This window comes from Genypterus blacodes, unplaced genomic scaffold (genome assembly GCF_046128005.1).
Source record: "Genypterus blacodes isolate CSIRO-AG114 ecotype Tasmania unplaced genomic scaffold, CSIRO-AGI_Gbla_v1 ptg000106l_1, whole genome shotgun sequence".
In the NCBI taxonomy this organism is placed as follows: Eukaryota; Metazoa; Chordata; class Actinopteri; order Ophidiiformes; family Ophidiidae; genus Genypterus; species Genypterus blacodes.
In genome coordinates, this window is record NW_027466910.1 from 413,099 (window position 1) to 431,386 (window position 18,288).

General features: G+C 43.6%; 1 protein-coding gene across 3 annotated transcripts in view; it reads left to right on the top strand.

Annotated features, from left to right (window-relative positions):
- Positions 1-5,824: 5,824 nt before the first annotated feature.
- col18a1a (collagen type XVIII alpha 1 chain a) overlaps positions 5,825-18,288 on the top strand; it is a 61,537-nt gene continuing 49,073 nt past the window's right edge. For all 3 annotated transcript variants that reach the window (XM_076160557.1, XM_076160558.1, XM_076160559.1), the window contains exons 1-2: positions 5,825-5,966; positions 6,057-6,130. In XM_076160557.1, the coding sequence (XP_076016672.1) occupies positions 5,956-5,966; positions 6,057-6,130 (85 nt within the window). In that variant the 5' untranslated portion in view covers positions 5,825-5,955. The remainder of the gene's footprint in view (positions 5,967-6,056; positions 6,131-18,288) is intronic.

Sequence of the window (18,288 nt, forward strand, 5' to 3'; positions counted from 1 at the left end):
GTCAAAATATGCTAAGGCTCCATCGCACCCTTTGTTGGCGGTCTGTTTAGTAAAAATGCCATCTTAAAATGTCCCTGTTAAAATTGGTTTTCTCTGTCAGATTTCTAATTAAGTATCTGTAAGCAGAGCGTTTCTGTTTGTAATTCAAATTCAGAAGTCTGCGCAACGTAGCCATCTCTCTGTTGGTATCGGCACAAAATGTGAATATAAGTGTTCCAGAAGCTGTTTATCCAGAGTTTGTGGAGCTCGAGTGTTTTGGGATGGCTTCCATAGTGTTGTAACTTTGTAATCTTGGGTGCAAGACACAAATTGTAGGGTCTCAAAGAACAAATCATCACAGCTTTGTGTTCAAACCATAATCTAATTATATTATCTCATTTTTGAATGAAATAAACTACGCTTCTGACATTGTTCAAACTTTCACTGGCGGACACCAAATATGCAATCAACACATGGACTTACTGTATTTTTGAGAATCGAAAAATAATCAAGCCATCTGTCTCCAATGTTTACATTACACATAAAACAAAACCTAAGTTTATTTTAAAAGCAAAAGTTTAAATTAAATTTAGTTCTGATTTGCTCTTAATAATAAAAAAAACTTTTAGCGGTATATTTACATTAAAGGATGAATGTAAATATGTATCTCAACCTGTTTCCTGTGTTGCTGCACTTGATGGTATCTACAGTGTTTATTATCTTTGTTTGTATTTGTTAAATTAGAGCATGAACCTGATCGATACCTATTGAATGTAGTTTACATGAGGGTTCCATGTATTTGTGCGTTTATGTTCATTTAAAAAGTTGCATAAAAATAATTTTTCACATAGCAAGATGTTTCAGCAGCTCTCCGTGGACATCGCATTGAAAGTGGCTTCAATATTCCCACCGGAGGTTTAAAGAGAGGAGATTAACCCCTGTGTTTACTTGTCTGGTTTAATTGGAATGACCTTTGCCCCTTGTGAAGCTGTGCTGTGTACCCCTCACATGACCTACCTCGCTTCAGTCGCCAGAAACAACCGTCAACACACATTCCGCACTTGCCGTTGCTCTTCCAGTTAAGAAGCACGGCCGCCCGTCTCTTAAAGGCTGAGTAATGTCCCAAGTTGACTTCAGATCCAAACGCATGCTCTCCTTAACGCTTCCAGCTTCTTTGTCCGGTCATCTTTATCGGCTTTTGTCTGGCAGCAGGGCCCAAAACAAAACTTGAGTATCCAAAGTTTTCCTGTTAAACAGTGTTGCAGTGGTCCCCCAATGTCTATGGCGTTCAGCCCTTAGACACCCCAAGTGTCATTGTTCATGGAATACCATTAAATGCTTTTGCAGCTGCTGCTGTCCCCTAAAAATACTGGCAGCCTCGATGACAGCAGTGAAGATAAGTCAGGCACTTCCATTCACTTGCCAGCAGGGGCTAAAGATAGTTCAGGTGACCGGTTCCAGGGCACACAGCTACACTTACTTGAGACTTTGAAATTCAAATCAAAGGAGAAGAACTTTCTCATCTCATTCTGAATAAATCTCCTCCATGTTTGATAATTAAGTCTGGTTATTCTGCCCAGCCCAGCAGACTGCAACGCTGTCTATTGCAGGCTACATGCAAGAAAGCTGAGATCAATAAGGGCAATAAATGGAGACGTGTGCATGTTCATGTCATCATCACTCTAAATCGAGTCAATTGTCTTTATCTTCTTCACTATAAAGCTCAAACGTCACTAGTCCATATGCTGCTCGTTGCCATGGACCGACCTGCAGCACTCTGGATCTCACCAAGCCCTTGCCACAGTTTCCCTGTTGCCTGCCGTCTCCTGGTCAGTCCACCTTCCACTGGCCACTTTCTTGTGCCCAGGTAAGCAACTCATGCCTGAGCCCCTGTCCAGTCTCCTTCCTCGCTCACCTGCAGCCATTTCCTCTCCTTTCACCGTGTTCTAGCCAGATTGTTGTCTTCCTGCTTGTCTTCTTGTCTGTGGTGGCACTTAGGGCCTTCTCCTGCCCCCTTTTTGGACTTGTCTACCTTTTCTGTTGGTCACTTCACCACCTAGATGCCTTTTAGATAACTCTTAAATTGCTCGTTCTGTGTCTTCACAATGTCTTTCACCTTATCTTACCTGTCTGTGTCTGAACTGTTGATCAACCTTATTTTCAAACTGGCAACTATAATATGTATAACCCAGATATCTTGTTTTGTTTTTTGTTTTTTTTTGTTTCAGTAGAGATGGCAAAGCTGAAAAACATCAAATGTGGTCCAAGTTGTTTCATTCCTATCATGATCTGGATTGTTCACCAGGCCAAATCCTGTTGTTATGTTAGAACAGCTGCATTCCATTTTTCCAGTAGATATGAGACATTCTGGGGTTCCTGACATCATGTCTATCTTACCCCGGGCCTTTTTCAAAGAGCCAAAGTTATGATCAGATAAATGTGCTGATTTGGCTCCACTCACTCAGCTCTGGCTTTATCTTCATCTTCTGCTCAGAAAAACAATTGCACAACTATAAATCTAAAATAACTTTTCAGGTTGTAAACAGTTGAATGAATCTATAGTGACAGTATTTGATGTTGTGTCTTGCGGTAATGAGAGGCTTGGACAGCATGTGAGTATGGGCTCTCTCAGTGTGTGTGTGAGGCTTGTGTGCTTGTGCGACCTGGCCTGAGCACAAGCAGCAATGCCCCTTCAGCTGTTTAGTGGCTCATGTCTTACACACACGCGCACACACACCCTCCTCCCTGATTTCAGCTGTTGGAGGTAATCTGATATAACTCCGGCCCCTCAGGCTAGCTGGTTATGAAATGCTTTGTGCCAACGACCGAGTAAAAACTCAAAATGGTATCAGACCTCACCCAAAGGAGAAATACACAACTAGTATGAGCTGTATCACTAAATATATAAAATACAGACAGGTCTGGTTATTTTAAAAGGGGCATATACAGATTTCCATCTTCTTGTTTTGGAAACATGTGCAGTGTTTTGCAGAGAAGAGAAGGAGGGAACGCACCCTGACAAAAAGATTAATCATTCTAATCATTTCAGTTTCTAATATTCTGTAAGTTGTTATCACCATTAAATAATTATAAAAATGTAATATTTAGTTGTTTACTCTGTAGTTGTGTTACTTTGTGTCTCTGTGTCTTTGTGTAGCTGCTATTAAAGCACAGAAAGAGTTGACACTATGAACCTGTTATTCACATCAAGACCACTAGGGGTGCTGTGGGCTTTGAAATGGAGTTGAGGCTGAGAGAGCGGCCTTTTCTCTTTGTCATTCTGAACAAATGATCATTTTCATTATTTACCTCCAAGTTCAGGCTAATCTTATATTGTTTCCAGTACTAATCAGAGTATGACATAAGACAAAGTTACCATAGCAACGAATGTGATGAAAGCCGAAGACTGTGAGGTGAGGTTATAAGAGCCCTGGCAGAGTGGTAACACACAGGATACTGTACATGTTTGTGGAGCGAGCCCCGCCTGCTCTCTGCTCTCTGCTTGGTTACACTACAACACAGCATTTAACAGAGAAATGTGCCTTTCTTTCTCCTGACACTGGAATGTGAGCGGGGCAGACATCCACAGAGCAATGGACGTGTTCAGACAGTAGCCTGGAGGCCTGCAGAAAGACTCTCTAATACAGCAGTCCACACAGTGTCAGAGGACCTGAACCCAGAGTCTTTTCTCACTCCTTACACGCCATGAAAGAGGCCCTAAAGAATGTTTAGGTACCCGACTAAGTGCAAAATGATTAAAGCTGAATTCAGGAAGTGGTGTGTTTAATTAATGCCATGGAACCATCCTGCTGTAATTGAGGGAAACCACAATCAAAAGCCCGTACACACTCATTTACCCACTTCTAGCCCAGACCTGCAGCGCTGAATCATTGTGCCAAGTCTTTCATTTGATTTGTGGCAGCGGCAAGCAAAAGTGGACGTGTGTGTGTGTATGAATGCGTGTGTATGAATGAATTATGTCTCAAATAGTTCCCATTCAAACCCACACATCATTGCATCCTCCCTTTATCTTTATCCATTTACCACATTAGTCAGCGTTATCAGAACAATGACTTATTGTAGTATAAAGTCAATCACTCATATTCTCCTTGAGAAACTTCAGAAAACTTAATTCGTAATTCAAACGTTGATGCAAAGGAATCAGTGTTCTGATGGTGAAGGACCTCAATCAAAAGGCTGATCAACTCCATCCTCTGCTGGCCATCTTCTGCAACTGCACCATGTCAGGTCAGTGCTCCTGGTTCAAGTATAGGTTGTGCTGGACATTATTTCCTTGCCTTATTTGCTCATGAGTCTGTACTTTGTATATTGCAGAGGTATAACATTGGTTAGTATTTAGGCTGTAAACGCACTGCAGGCTCTTTTCCGTGACTCCAAGATTAAACTCCAGGATTATGAGTTTGCTCGTTAATGTGAGGAATTCTTCAAAAGCGGTCACTGTGGCGGTTCAGTGAGTTTGTGTGAGTTTGATTTTGAAGCCCAGACATTATATAATACAATGGCATGAAGTCCAAGTTGAGGTTTTGAAGAGTTTGAATTGCTAAATTGTGTAATTTGCCAAAATGAATTGTATTTCTTCATTCTACAAACCCAAATTGCTTAGACGTGAGCTCAGAGGTTTGATCCGTGTGAACTGTGGTCTTACTCATGGAGGTCTCACCTTCCTTTTACCCCTAAGCAGGTTAAACCACAGTAAACAAGCCTTCACTGAAGCAACATGTGGTCATTATCCTGTCAAAGTTTGTTCTTGTGAGTGCACTGCAGCCGAAGAAGGAACTCGCCGTGTAAACTGAGTGTGAATGACACCAGTTTCAGGTGGAAAACTAAAGTTTACATAGTCTGGGCTGTACTTCTTCACCCTTTCACATCCACTCAGGCAGGATCAAGTGAGGGGTGCAGTCTGTTAGCGTCTGAGGCCACCTTACAAAAGACACAAGCTGGGCTCACTTTGCTCATCTAGGCACCTTTTTGTAGCTGGATAAGCATGCTTTTGTTTGCAGAATACACCATTATTCTATTCTATTCTATTCTATTCTATTCTATTCTATTCTACTCTTCTCTATTCTATTCTATTCTATTCTATTCTATTCTATTCTATTCTATTCCACTTTTTGCCACAGGGAAGGAGACACAGTGCTCCGTTGAATTGGGCTTTTGTATCATCTAATTATTTCTTATTCAGATTCAATAAAGTGTTGTTTTTCATTACAGTGAAATTGTAAAAGAACAAACAAAGAACCATCTGGAGTCAATACTGTTATTTTCCATTTTACAATTTGGAATGTAATTTTGTTTTTGAATTGTTCTAAAATCAAGGGAACAGTTTGAATATTTGTTATGATATCACTTGAAACTTGATAAAAAAAACAAACATAAAATATGTACATTTTGTTTGTTTTATTCAAAGATTTACCTCCTTCGAAAAATTATGTATTTGTTTATTTTTTTGTTAATTTGTTTGAAATTTTCATTTTTATTTTTTATGTTCCCACTTTGATTGTATAGCTTGATGACGTCAACACAATTTTCCATCAAGTGTAGATAAACTTCTATTCTATTCTATTCTATTCTATTCTATTCAATCCAATTCTATTCTATTCTATTCTATTCTATTCTATTCTATTCTATTCTATTCTATTCTATTCTCATCTCCCAGCATGTATTCGTGGGCTGAACACAGATCAATAAATCAGTGTCATATTCCTGCTGTCACAGTGTTGCGCTCCTGTGAAGTGTTGCCTTTAGGACCTGGCGGAAGCCCCCGTGTTTAACCTCCCGCAGGTTCTCCGCTCTCGCTTCGTTTCTCCTCTGATTCCCCATCAGCTGTTCCACCAGCGTGGATCACCGCCGCTGGACCACGCACTCTGCGCACACGTTCCTCCCCCCGCCCCCCAGCCACCGGTTTCCTCTCAGTAATCCATGTAGGTGACCCTCGATCCCCGGCGAAGAGAAGAGATGAAGATGAGGTACTTGTTGCGGTCTTTGTGCGAGTGTTTGTTGTGTTTTGGTTTGATTTCAGCGGTGAAAGTGAGTGACTCTCTCTCTCTCCTTCGCAGGTGTTCCTCGTGGCTGGAGCGCCTTTTCTGCTGCGTCCTCCTCCTGTGCAGCTCGGCCGCGGCTCAGGGTTCAGGTAAGAGGAACGAGTCTGCGTCAGGTTGTGCACTTTGTTGCCACATGTGCGACGTTTTCAACCCGCATAGTTTGGGGCAAAAGACAATTTTCTTCCACACATCATTTCCTCACTGAACTGAGTGAAAACGCAAAATACCGTCTGGAATCGATAAAGCTCCCTGTTGGGAGGCTACAGGAATAAACAGGAATCATGTTGTTCATTGTTGCTCAGTTTGATTGTTCCCTAATAATCAGATTTTGGTTTGGAATAGAGGAGAATTCATCTGAGATGTCTGTCGTCACTCACCGAGGCTTCATCTGTGTGTGCAGCAGGCTTAAAGTTTGAGTTATGATGCTTGAAATTGCAGCGATGAGGAGGCTTTTCTTTGGCTTTGAAGCCGTCAATCTCCTGCTTGTTCTGAGACTCACAGAAACCTCGTCTGCATTACCACCAAACTAAATGAGTCCCAGCCCTGCACTGAGCTGTGCTGCCAGGCTGAGATGACACGGCTCCACTGCACGAGCTCGCCCGCTCTGAGGAGGTCACACTGGCTTTGAGTCTGTTAATAGATTTTCTCAAGTCCAAAGTCTGCCTGTCCACAAACCTGCATTCCTGCTGTGTTTGTCCTGCGTATTGCTTTTTTATCAGACAGACAGAGGTGTAAAGAGGCTCGGCTTCCTGCTTTTCTTCCCCTGGTGTGCAGAAGCAGAACGCTGCCAAATTACTGGTGTCTTTCCAGGGGTTATAACACACTGAACAAGAGAAGAAGACAAAGATCCATTGATGTCTCACACAATGGTGATGGTGTTAAAGGGCCGTATGAGCTGCTGAGAGAGAAAACTCTCTTCCGTTATTGAATAATTAATCTCTGAGCCTGGCTGGCGTCCCACATTTAATTAAGCAAAAGTTCAGTTGTGCAGCTGTCAGATGATATTGGGCGAAGAAACTGAGAGGGCGAGCGTTGATATTGGATCTGCTGGCTAGACGAGGCGTTTTGGGGGCTTCGGGCGTCGGAACCTTCTCGTATGGCTCGGGTCAAAGTGTGTTTTCAAGTCATTCCTGGTGAGCGTTAATCGTATTGGATTACAAGACAGATGGAGCTTCTGTCAATCATAGCGACTGATGCAGAACTGACTTGGAAGTAGTTCTGTTAATTGTGCTCCACAGCTGACTTGTATTTCTGATGGAACCACCCCTGATCTGACACTTTGACGCATTGTTTGCATACTCCTACTCACATATCTCCTCAGGGCGTTCGGTCCTCTTTGTGTGCTGAATCTTTACTTCTAGACTTTTTGTAATATGGATCAAACAAGTAGTAAAGCTAAGACTTGAGGTAGATATCTGTGAGCGTTTCACAGGAATGCTTCTCCTCGGAGTGTTTAAACACTGTCCCTGGGTCTTAAGAGCCTTTGGCCGCCTGGGACATGGTTGAATTAGGTCTGATTCTTTCCCGGTCTCTGGCTGGGTCAGGAATCCCTATTGTCATGTGATCTTTGACATGCACCCCGGCGTGGTTTTGCCTGAAGGGAGCAGGACAAGAATGGGGGAGGAGAGGGGTCTGGAGATGGGGGGACTCCCCACCGGGCCGTTTGAAGGCTGAATTAGATGGCACATTAAGAATCACAGCTGGCATGGGGCTTTCTGCTTTTCACAGCAGAGGCATGATGGCCAGAGAGGCTGAGAAGCTACTGAAACAGTTTGAAGAATTGGTTCAGGAAATGAGAACAAACTGAATTAGAATGACAAAACCACAGATTGTTGTGTTTCTCTACAGTGTTTGCCTTCAGGTGTTGGATCGACTTTGCTGCTTCTCCCTCCATCTTAACCCACAGTGTTGAGGCTCACACAGCAATAATAAATGATGTAATGCTGAACAGTGCCAAACAAGAAAGAGAGAACTGAAACTAGATCATCAGATCAGATGAAGTGCAAACTGTCCAAGTTCAAATGAATTATTACAATGGATCTTTTCATCATCTGTAGCTGTAATGAGTAAATCAACACTATGGGGTTGAATTTAAATCAGCGTATGAAACCTGCTTCAGTAGCTTACACACCGTTCTTCATGTGTGAGACGTAAAGGAGCTCTGAACAGCTAAAAACAAACAATTTGCACAAGATTTTCTTCACCCTTTGTCCTTTGTATTGTGTTTCTTTCCCCATCAAAGTCAAGAATCCTGGGCCAAACAAGTTGGCGCCTCGGTTAGGATCATTGTAACTCTGAAATGCAATAAATGAAGCGACTGTGAGCCGATTCTGTTGACTCAGTGGACCTTGTGATGTCTAATCCTTGGATTTTCCAGTCAATAAACCTATTTATTCACCATCAGCAGCTCTGGAGGTGTGTCACAGCCGGGCTTAGAAGTTCCCTCCGCCGTTTGTTGTCCTACATACCTGTGTCTAAATTGTGTCAGCCAACCGGCATGAAACATCATTAAGCTGCGGCGAGGACGTCGGTTCAGTTCTGTGACAGTGAAAAAAGCTGGATTTGTGACTTGTGAGTGTAGGCTTTCATGTTTGTGTGTGTGTGTGTGTGAGAGAGGCTGTGGGTGGTGCTGTGCTGTTCATTCAGGCTGTCAAGTGGATGGTCTGGACCTCCCAATTCTGGCTCCCCTCTTTTCTGCTGTTTCAAACACCCGTCGCCACAGATTGACACTTCCTTAATGCGTCTGTGCTTTTACTCGCGCCGCTGTGTCCGCTCGTCTTTGGTCCGTCACTCACCAAGAAGTGAAGCATCGGCTACAAGCTGGCTGCAGACAATGTGGATAGAAGTCACAGACGCTTCTTTAACGGGCAGAGCTCAGACCCCCCCATTTGCTGCCTTGCTTTAAAAGCATTGGACATTCCGTGTGTACCTGTCTAATTGAATCATAGGGACGCTCACAACAACGTTTACAAGGTCCTTTCAACCCAGAAGGACCTGTCTGCGTCTTCAAACTCGGTACAGCGTAACGGGACCACACTGGAACACACTGCTGTCTGTCAAATGCACAAGACAAAACGAGGATTCTGTGAGAAACGCGCTAAGAGGCTGAAGAGGAAATCTAGACCTGGTGTAGTTTACGTTAACAAGGACGTGTGTTTTTGTTAGAAAACCGCAGTGGTCACATCCTGCTTTGACTTGTTAACTCAACCCATCTGTGATTCTTAAGATTTGTGTATCCATGCTGGAGTTAGAGAAACACGGACCCGTTTCAGAATCACCTCTGCCACCCCAGACGCACTCATCACATTCACAGACACGGGGAAACTCTGATTCTAAGGCCACTAATTCTTGTTTTCAGACATGGTGTAAACACTGTAATCTGTTCTATCCTCTTATAACGGCTGCATAAATTCTGCAGAACGAATGGAATCTCATTCATTCCCTCTGTGTATACAGCTAACGCCACATTGTTACCTTCATAGCAGTCAAAGATCAGGGGGGTATGAAAACTGCTGAATGTTTCATTTAGTTGAAACATGAGAATGTGAACATAAATAAACTCTAAATCTGGTTTATTTCATGAACATATGCAGCACCTGAGAGGCTATCAGGTATTTATTGTCTTGACTTATCATCATTCTTGGGTACAGTAACGTTTGCGTTCTCCTTCAGACTCCCCCACCATTACAAACACACACACACACATATATATATACACACACATACGTGCACAATAACATTCCAAAGGCTTTGTGGTGACCCTATGCACAGCCCAGATAAACCCACCTAGATGTGTCAGGTTTGACCCAAATCTAACAAAGAGCTGTGGCCTCTGACGAAACCTAAACCATCTTCTCCGTCCTTCACATTTACATTTGAATGTCGGCCAGAGAAAGAGCGTCTCTCCATTTGATCCTAAACCAGCAGATCATGCTGCGGTCATGGCTGCCAGAGGCCCGCGTGGTTGTTTAGTTATGTGGTGAGGGATGGAGGAAGTGAACACTTGGCGAGGTTTCTGGGAGAAGGTTTAGCTGGCAGGTCACAGTCGACGAGAAACCTGAACCTTGCCTGTTTGCAGTGGATGTATCACCACTGGACGCACTGCTGGAGGTGTAGTAGGTGCTTTGTTTGGGACAAAATGCACTCGAAAAAGTACCAATAACTTATTACTTCAATAGCTTTGTGAGCCTTGTGTAAACAGATGCAGCCACAGGGCTTTGTGCAGCACTCGTCCCGTGTTTGCCGTCCTCCGTCCTCTTCCTTTTCAGCGCAAAGTATCCATTTGAATGCCGTTGACAGCTGTTTTTTGTATTTTTACGCGTTCCCACTGCTCGCCGTTTCAGGTGCGCTCAGCTCGCTGTCCCTGATGTCAAAATGCCGGGTTGACGGCAGCAAAATACAGAGGGACACCATAATGACTGCTTATGTTCTAAGAGAAGAGGATTTGTAGGGCAGCTTGTTCTGTACACCCAGCTATCTCCAGCACTAATGGTACACTGAGTGCCCTCTTACCTCTCAGCGCCTCCTTCCTGTTTGTGGTCAAACCCTCACTTATTTGCTTGTCTTTCTGATCCCAAATCCAAGTAACAGTTAGTAGAAGTGGTTAAACAAATAACAGGATTGTATATGTGTGTGGGGGGGGGGTTTATCTTAAAGATCTGAACACAGAGCAGAATGTGATGGGGCTGAAATGTTTCCAATGCTTCCAGCAGCTTAACACCAAGCTTTCACACCAGCTATGAAATATGAATACACTTTCGAAACTTGAAACAATGTTCATTTTATCTTATAGGTATAGTGTGATTGAAGATGCTCCTCTAGAGATCTGAGATGATGAAAAGGCACCTCAGCTAAATCTCTAATAGGTGCACAAGGATCCAGTTCTATCCTGGCAAAAGGCATTAAGCCACTTTGCCAACTGTTGCATTTCCCTCCAAGCCCACCTGTACTCATTGTGGTCAGCTGTCTATCAGCCATGCAGGCTGTAACCTGGTTGAATGCTGGTTTCCATGGCCACCAGGTGCAGATTCTTCCACCACAAAGCCCCATTTGGCTGCAGCAAAGGAAACCAGATCTATGCGCCTGGCACTTTGTCCCTGTCTCCAGCTCCAGGGAGTGTTCACATGTCCTCACTGCCGGCCTGCTGAACACAGGCAGGCATGAAACTGGACACTGTACACACACCCATTTACATGCTCTTGTCCTACGAAATCTATACCATGAGCTTTTTAGTCTTCATGAATTAAGACTGATTCAGAGTGGCCGCCATTGAAAGGCTTAACAGCTGCTTTACAGTTGTTACATTACTGTAAAGGATTCTAGGGATTCTGAAATGAGCAGAATATGTGAACTGTCAGATGCGATCGCCGCTAATACCAGCACTACCTACCACCCAATGTGTTCCTTATGAATGAATAGACCATTCAGGATTTGATGAGGCCCCTCTCAGGAATGCCATTGTGAGTTCCGAACCTCTCTTGCCGTTATATCCCTCTTTCTCTTCCCTACGTCCTCTTATCTTCTGATTGACTCTCGTGATGTGTAGACCGCTTTTGAAGGCATCCTTGAATTCCGCTCATTCACCCGTCCTTCAAGAGCTGCCATGTCTGTAGACACTTCTCTTTTTACCCCCTCACAAATCTCACACCATGGGGGTGTGAATTGAGGAGAATCCCCTGGGACGGAGAGATTACCATCAAGCCTGGAGCTCCTCTGACAAAAGAGGGATTTGCTGAGTCCTGCACCTCGGCCCTCAGCTCTTCAAAGGTGTTGCCGGAAGTAGGGCCTTTGGTGAGGTATGGTATCCATGGTATCCATGGTATCCAGGGACATGCCCCGTCTATGAGCTGTCAGAAATTGAGAAATGGATTTTCAGAAATGTTTTCCAGGTGTGCTCGGTATTGGATTTTGTTTTTGAGATATTGAGACAAAATGACTGCAAAAGCAACTGTGGTACACTGAACCAAGGGCATGGACTTAACAGTAAACAGTCACAGCTTCGCAACCTCGAACACACAAGAACACAGGACCAAGCCCGACGTGGGGCTGTTTTACCTCTGCACACTTAGATTCCATTTTCTTATTTTCATATAGGGGCTTTATTTTTGAAATCTCCTCCCAAAATGCCTGTACGGTTCCCATTGGCCAGCTGAGTCTGACTCCAAAGTTTGGATACTGGCCAAAGCAGCTGTGATACACGAGGATTTAAACATGTTTAGGAAGTGAAGCACTATGCCAAAATGAAGCTTTAAGGGCAGTTCAGGACAAATTTGACTTACAGCCTGTCGAGGCATGAAGCTCAATTTGACAGTGTTCAGCATAAACCTTTTACTATGTTACACTATAGAAATAAGGAAACATACCACAATAAAATGATTGCTCTGGTGAACCTTCATCCTGGAGTGCTGAGCCTGGATTTTTACAAAGTGAATGCCTGAGCTGCTTTATAAGTTGAAAGCTTCTAATTGTTATGTGAATCATGAGTATGCAGACAATGAAGGGTGCCCTCTATTCACTCCATGGCTGTTATGAGCCAGGTGGCACTGTGCCATCCATTGAGAGGTTTGGAGGGGAATAAAGAGCGCCGGCCAGCCGTGGAGATGGTAAAATATTTAGAAGTCTAGTGAAAGATTTGCCAGGCCATTCGTCTGCCCAGACAGAGGCATTATCTGTGAGGGAGACGAGTGGAAGGTCTGCTGTCACGCCGGCCATTTAACCGGCTGAACAATCCCATGAATCTCTGTTTGTTCCCCGGCTAAACGTGTTCTCTAGAACCCCGCGGTTTCACAACTCTGCTTTACAACCTTATTATCTGTGCTTAGAGAAAGAGCCGGGACAATGAGATGTGTCTCTCTGCTCTCCCACAGCTCTCTGACCAACACCGCTGCTGGTGTAAATGTTTTGTGTGCTTCCTGTCTTCAGATGTGTCGATCCAAAGTGAAGAAGCAAATGGATTCTCTCAGCTAAATGTGTAATCGGGAAGAAGAACATTAACTGTCCTCTGTCCATTAAATCATTTTATTGGAATCTAAAGAGTGAGCTCTGCGTCGACACCTTATTCAAACGCTTTTATTGATAAGTTGAACAGATGAGCGTTTAATTTATGTCGACCTCTTATTGTCCACTGCTTTTCAGAATGCCTATTTCAAAGTCCATGAACCAGCATTGTTTGTTCTTCAGATATGCCTTCCAGCTAAGTGGCGTACAGATTGATGGGCCCGGCGCTCAATGGCCGCTCGCTCACATTCTTCAGCTGGTATTAAGGCTTTGCTTTTCTTTGCCTTTTGCTGCTTTTTTTTTTACCCGCGATCCTTTCTGTTTCCTATTTCTCTCTGTGGCACTGTTTGACAGCTTGATAATGTCCCTGCTCAGGTTTGCCCTCGGGTGGGACTCACAGTGTGTTTGTGTGTGCAAGCGTAGATTAGAGAGAGAGGTTGGGTTTTTGTGCAAATTCCCAAACCTCAGGTTGATGTTTTGATCTTAATCTGTGTGATTATATCTTTCCTTTTATTTGCATTCTGCTCTGAAACGTAAGGTATCTCTCCCCTGGTGAGCTCCAGGTTGTCTTTGAACCAATTCTGTCACAGATAGTTTAATGCTTCATGTTTTGCTCTTGTATTGGGGATCACAGCCATATTTGATAGATGTCAGACTAAATCTCAACCTATTTGTTATCTTCAGCTAGTTTGTCGTGTTTCCTAGTTCCGGATCATGTTGGTGCTCCGGTTCCTCAAAGCCCCATCACATGGATTAGAACATGCCTTTGCGTGGTTTAAGCTCAAAAAAGGAGGAAGAGCATGACCTGTGGGCTTTTCGTGCTAAACTGCACAGTGGGGGTCGGCTGGTGGGGGTCGGGGGTGGGGGGCTATATGGACGCTGGCACCCTCCATAGTCTGGCCTGTACTAATTGAGGTCCCTGATATTGTCTTGTGGATGAAAGCCCTCTTTGTCCCACTTACCTCTCCTCATGTACTGTATCCCCAGGGCCTCTGATAGGCGTAACGTCATTGCCTCCCAGTCATTTTCTCCATTAATTACAGGGGATTAAAGCGCTGAAGGTAGAGTATAACCTAGCCAAGGGGTGTTAAACAGTTACCTCTCTTCAGCTAAAAGGCTGAACCTTTGCACACATGCTAGAGGATGAGACTGTGCCTTTTGGGGAACTGAAGGGGGTCAGAGGGAAAGGTCAAAATCTATTCTTCTCATTAATCTATGTGAATTAGAAGTGTTTGGTATTCAGTAGCCAAGCAACTAGGATTAGGACTGAAGAAACTGTAGTGGCATTGAACTGTGGGCCTCTTTGGCGTATACGGTGCCAACTTTAACTGTCTATGTCCACTTAGAATGCATTTACATACAACTGACCAATGGAGGGTGGATAAGAGTGTGGAGGCATTTTTGTTGACTGTGGAAGTTTGATTTGATTCTATGGAAAGTATTTGAGAAAAGTGCAACTCCCCTTTCACAGTCAGATTTACTGTCAAAGTGCTAATCTGCATTGACATGTTCTTGAAGTGCTGTGCAAAGCTGAAACTCAACACTTCAGTGAGGCCTTGTAGGTTCAAAGACCCAGCAAAGGACAAAGAGTCTGGACTAGCCATCAAAGGTGATCAAACATTCTGCTTCTTGCGTGACCTTGGTAGCACAGAAATGAGATCTGCACGCACATTCTTTCCACATGAATCCTGCCTCTTCTCTCCAGGATATTATTTACTTATGCATTCAGGAGCGACAACAGGAATGGAGGGAAATTTGGTCTTGGCATTTGCTGGAGAGTGAGTGGATGTACATTTGCATTTGCACCTCGGCCAGCTTTTATGAGCTTCCCGGTAAATGGCAGACTTGTGTAGACAGGTAGAATTCGAGCACTCGAGATGAATGTGAGGATTGATCTCAGTGTGTTTAATTCCGTATCTGTGTCGTGCAAAGAAAACACTGAGAGAAATAGATTTTCTGAAATGTAGACTTATATTTAGTTTGCATGAATTGTCCTTGTCCGTATAACTCAAGAGGTTTTCAAAGGTTCATGGCTTTTCTGCTGTAGAGTCTCGAGTGCAGTTTTGCTGTTAACATAATTAGAGGAGACCAGAGTTTGTAGCAGAGATAAACTCTAATCTTAGACCGAGGATGAGGAAAAGGAGCAGCACAGCAATGACGACTGAGTTCAGTTTTAATGTCGACTCCGTTAAAGTCCTCCTCCAGCCGCTCTGGAATACTGTACTCCATCTCGCAGTGCTCTATTAAACATGTAAGTGGTTTAAAAGTTAAATGAAGATTTGGCACTTAGACATAATTACCAAAGTCAGAGAGGAAATTATTGTCATTTGTTGTTATCACCAAAACACAGAATTCAGCGGTTTTGTAGGACTTGTAAGACAGAAAGAGACCTCACTGTTTCGTAACCTTTCACTTATCAAAGCTTATGAACCAGAGACTCTCAAGACTTCACCTTCAAAACTCCCTTTCCTCTCCCTTTCCTGCCCATACAAGGTCATATCCAACAGTATTACAGTGTACTCACCTTTTTTGATGTAGTACTTAATTATGTGACAAAGGGACTATGGACATCTTTGCCTCAAGGTTGTTAGATGGTCAGTCAATAAATTGTCCCGTGTGAGTGGCAGGAGAATGTGAAGAATGCTGATAGCCTGGGAAGTTTGTCAGTGGACGGTCTGAAGGCCAAAGAGCTGGGCCTCTATTTTATTAGATATGAGCACTTCTTGGAATGTGACCGTGATGTACCTTCTGACTCATACAGCCCATAATGCCTGCTGGAGCTTTGACGCCCTGAGAGTTTGACAGCTATATATCAACGATAAGCTCAAAAATAAAAAAATTTAATGGTTTCTTAATAAGATTGAAAGCAGCAGGATTATGACAATATTCCCTTTATTGTTGGTTCCATATTCAGTTGTATCTAAATCTCAGCAGGGCATTAAAGGAGCTGGGATCGCAGCTAAATTGGACTTTATTCATTGCTTCTCTATCAAACAGATTGTTTCAATGTGGGTTCACTGGCAAGACAGAAAGTTCTAGATGCCTCTGCTGTTTAACTGAACTTCATGACTGTTGACAGATGAGGCAACAATACAAGGCAGCACATTCCAAAATGATGGATCGAAATACCACCTGAGGCGATTCACGGTATGATTGTGATCTTCATCAATCATCTGCCCTCTGGCTGACTGGCCATGCCGTTGGTCTACACACTTGTACAGTTTGCACATGGCTGCACATTATTGCTGTAAAAGTATGCATGTATCGGTTCCAGCATTGTTTCCGGATGGTGAAAGTCGATGGCGTAACATGGGAAAGCTAATCTTCTACACTCCACCATATCTTCAAAATGTACATTCCTGATCGTCTTTGGACTGAGATTCATTACAAATCACAGATCCGATCAGATCTGAGGCACTGGTGACACACACTGTGCCAATCTAGGCCAGAGTGACACAAGCAGCAAAGTCTCATCGTGAAAATTCCAAAGCAATTGGAAGATGAAACATTCAGCGAGCTGGGAACAGAGCAGAGATGCTGACGTGTGGATTCTGACAATAATAGAACTGGAACTCATCCAAAGCCTGCCTGCTCAAATAAATAACAATTTTTCTTTGAAGTTGTTGGGAGAATGACGTGTTGTCTCCAGAGTACAGTTATGCTAAATTCTCCCCATAATTTGAGTTGTGTAAGTATAGCGTTGTTTAAAATATGAATTTATAAACTCTGTTGAGTCTTGTTTCTGTTGCTCAGACAGTGTCAGCTTGGAACCTTTCTTCCACTAGTCCCTCATCATCATCATCATCATCATTGTGCTCTTGGTGGTTTTCTGTTTGAGCAAGAATGAGCTAAGATGCTTCAGTGCAAATGCGTCAAGTGTGAAGCTGAGCGAGCTGAAGCACTTTCTCCCTCCCTTGCAGCAGTTTCTGGCCTTTTTGTTTTTGTGTGTTTTGTAATGTGTCACCGCTCATGCATGACTCATTTAAGCTGCTTTTATTAAAAAGGGTGTCTGGAGTTCTTTGTTTCAGCTGTGGTGGTTGTTCTTTTAATGGATGAACTCTGGCGTGCCCTTGCAAGTTTGTGCTGATGTCAGATTATTAAGACTCTGCGGTATCGAATGCAGTCAGAACAAAACCCTTGTTTTTCAGTCTGGAAGCGGGTAATTCTCCTTCCTTTGATATTTGATAGGGGATAGACAGAGGCTTTAGCTTGAGGTCAAAGTGTGCAAGATGCTTTTGAGAGGAGACATCAAATCTAGATAATGAAACACATTGTAATCTGGCTTCAGCGTGCTTCATCCCATCCTTACACTCATTTCATCCCTTACTGTTTCCAGGCTTACAACATCAAGAGAGCCTTCCAGGTGATTAGTGAAAGTGTGTGCCGTTATCCCCGGTTTGTGTGATTGATCGCGTTGAAGTAACAAAGGCACACAAACACTGTTAACAACCTCTCCTCTCTGAACAGTTGGGGAGTCCAGTGTGGTCTGAAGACAAGATGCACTACCATGTTGGGGTGAATCAAACCCAGATCTTGACTTAACGGCAATTTTGTCTATGATTTCAGAAAAATCCTTTTAAGCCCTATGAAACAACTAAAGGTCCAATCTGGGCAAAGTATGCCAACAATTGTGTTAAGTAATTTACTGAATCCTATTTGCTGAAGGGTCAAACTTTCCATGTAGAGTTGACGGCATGAGAGGAGCTTTTGTTGGTAGCTTATTAATCGACGCCTCCCTGCCAGTTAAAGCCACTTTATAGAAGTAAAAATGTCCAGAGCTTGTGATTTCTTGCGGTTGTGCTTGATTAACCTCACAAGGTACAACTGTGACTGCCAATATTGGAAGTGACCCAGGTCAACCACACACACACACACACAAGTCGAGCTCAGCGCGGCGGCAGGAGCTGGCGGTGCCGTGGCGGCGCCGTGTGGAGGCTCAAGTCCCCACCTCAGTCATTTTCACAGGCTTCAACTCGTCCGGCGCTTTAATAAGAGCAAACCCCTCTGACTGCTCTGCTGGATGTGGCCTGCTTCTCTTTTAAGTCCTCAGAGTCGCACCGTACTGCCCAAAGACGCCTCCTTTTAAGAGCTTTCTTGCTGTTTCTGCTGTTTTCCGTTGTTTTGATAAGTGTGTGTGTGTAAAGGTATTTTAATGGCAGGACACACAGCTGAGACTCTACTTTGTTGTTGATGGTGAAGACGGATTGAGCCTCCACAGTAAACCACCGAGGGGGCTTCAGCTCAGGCGAAC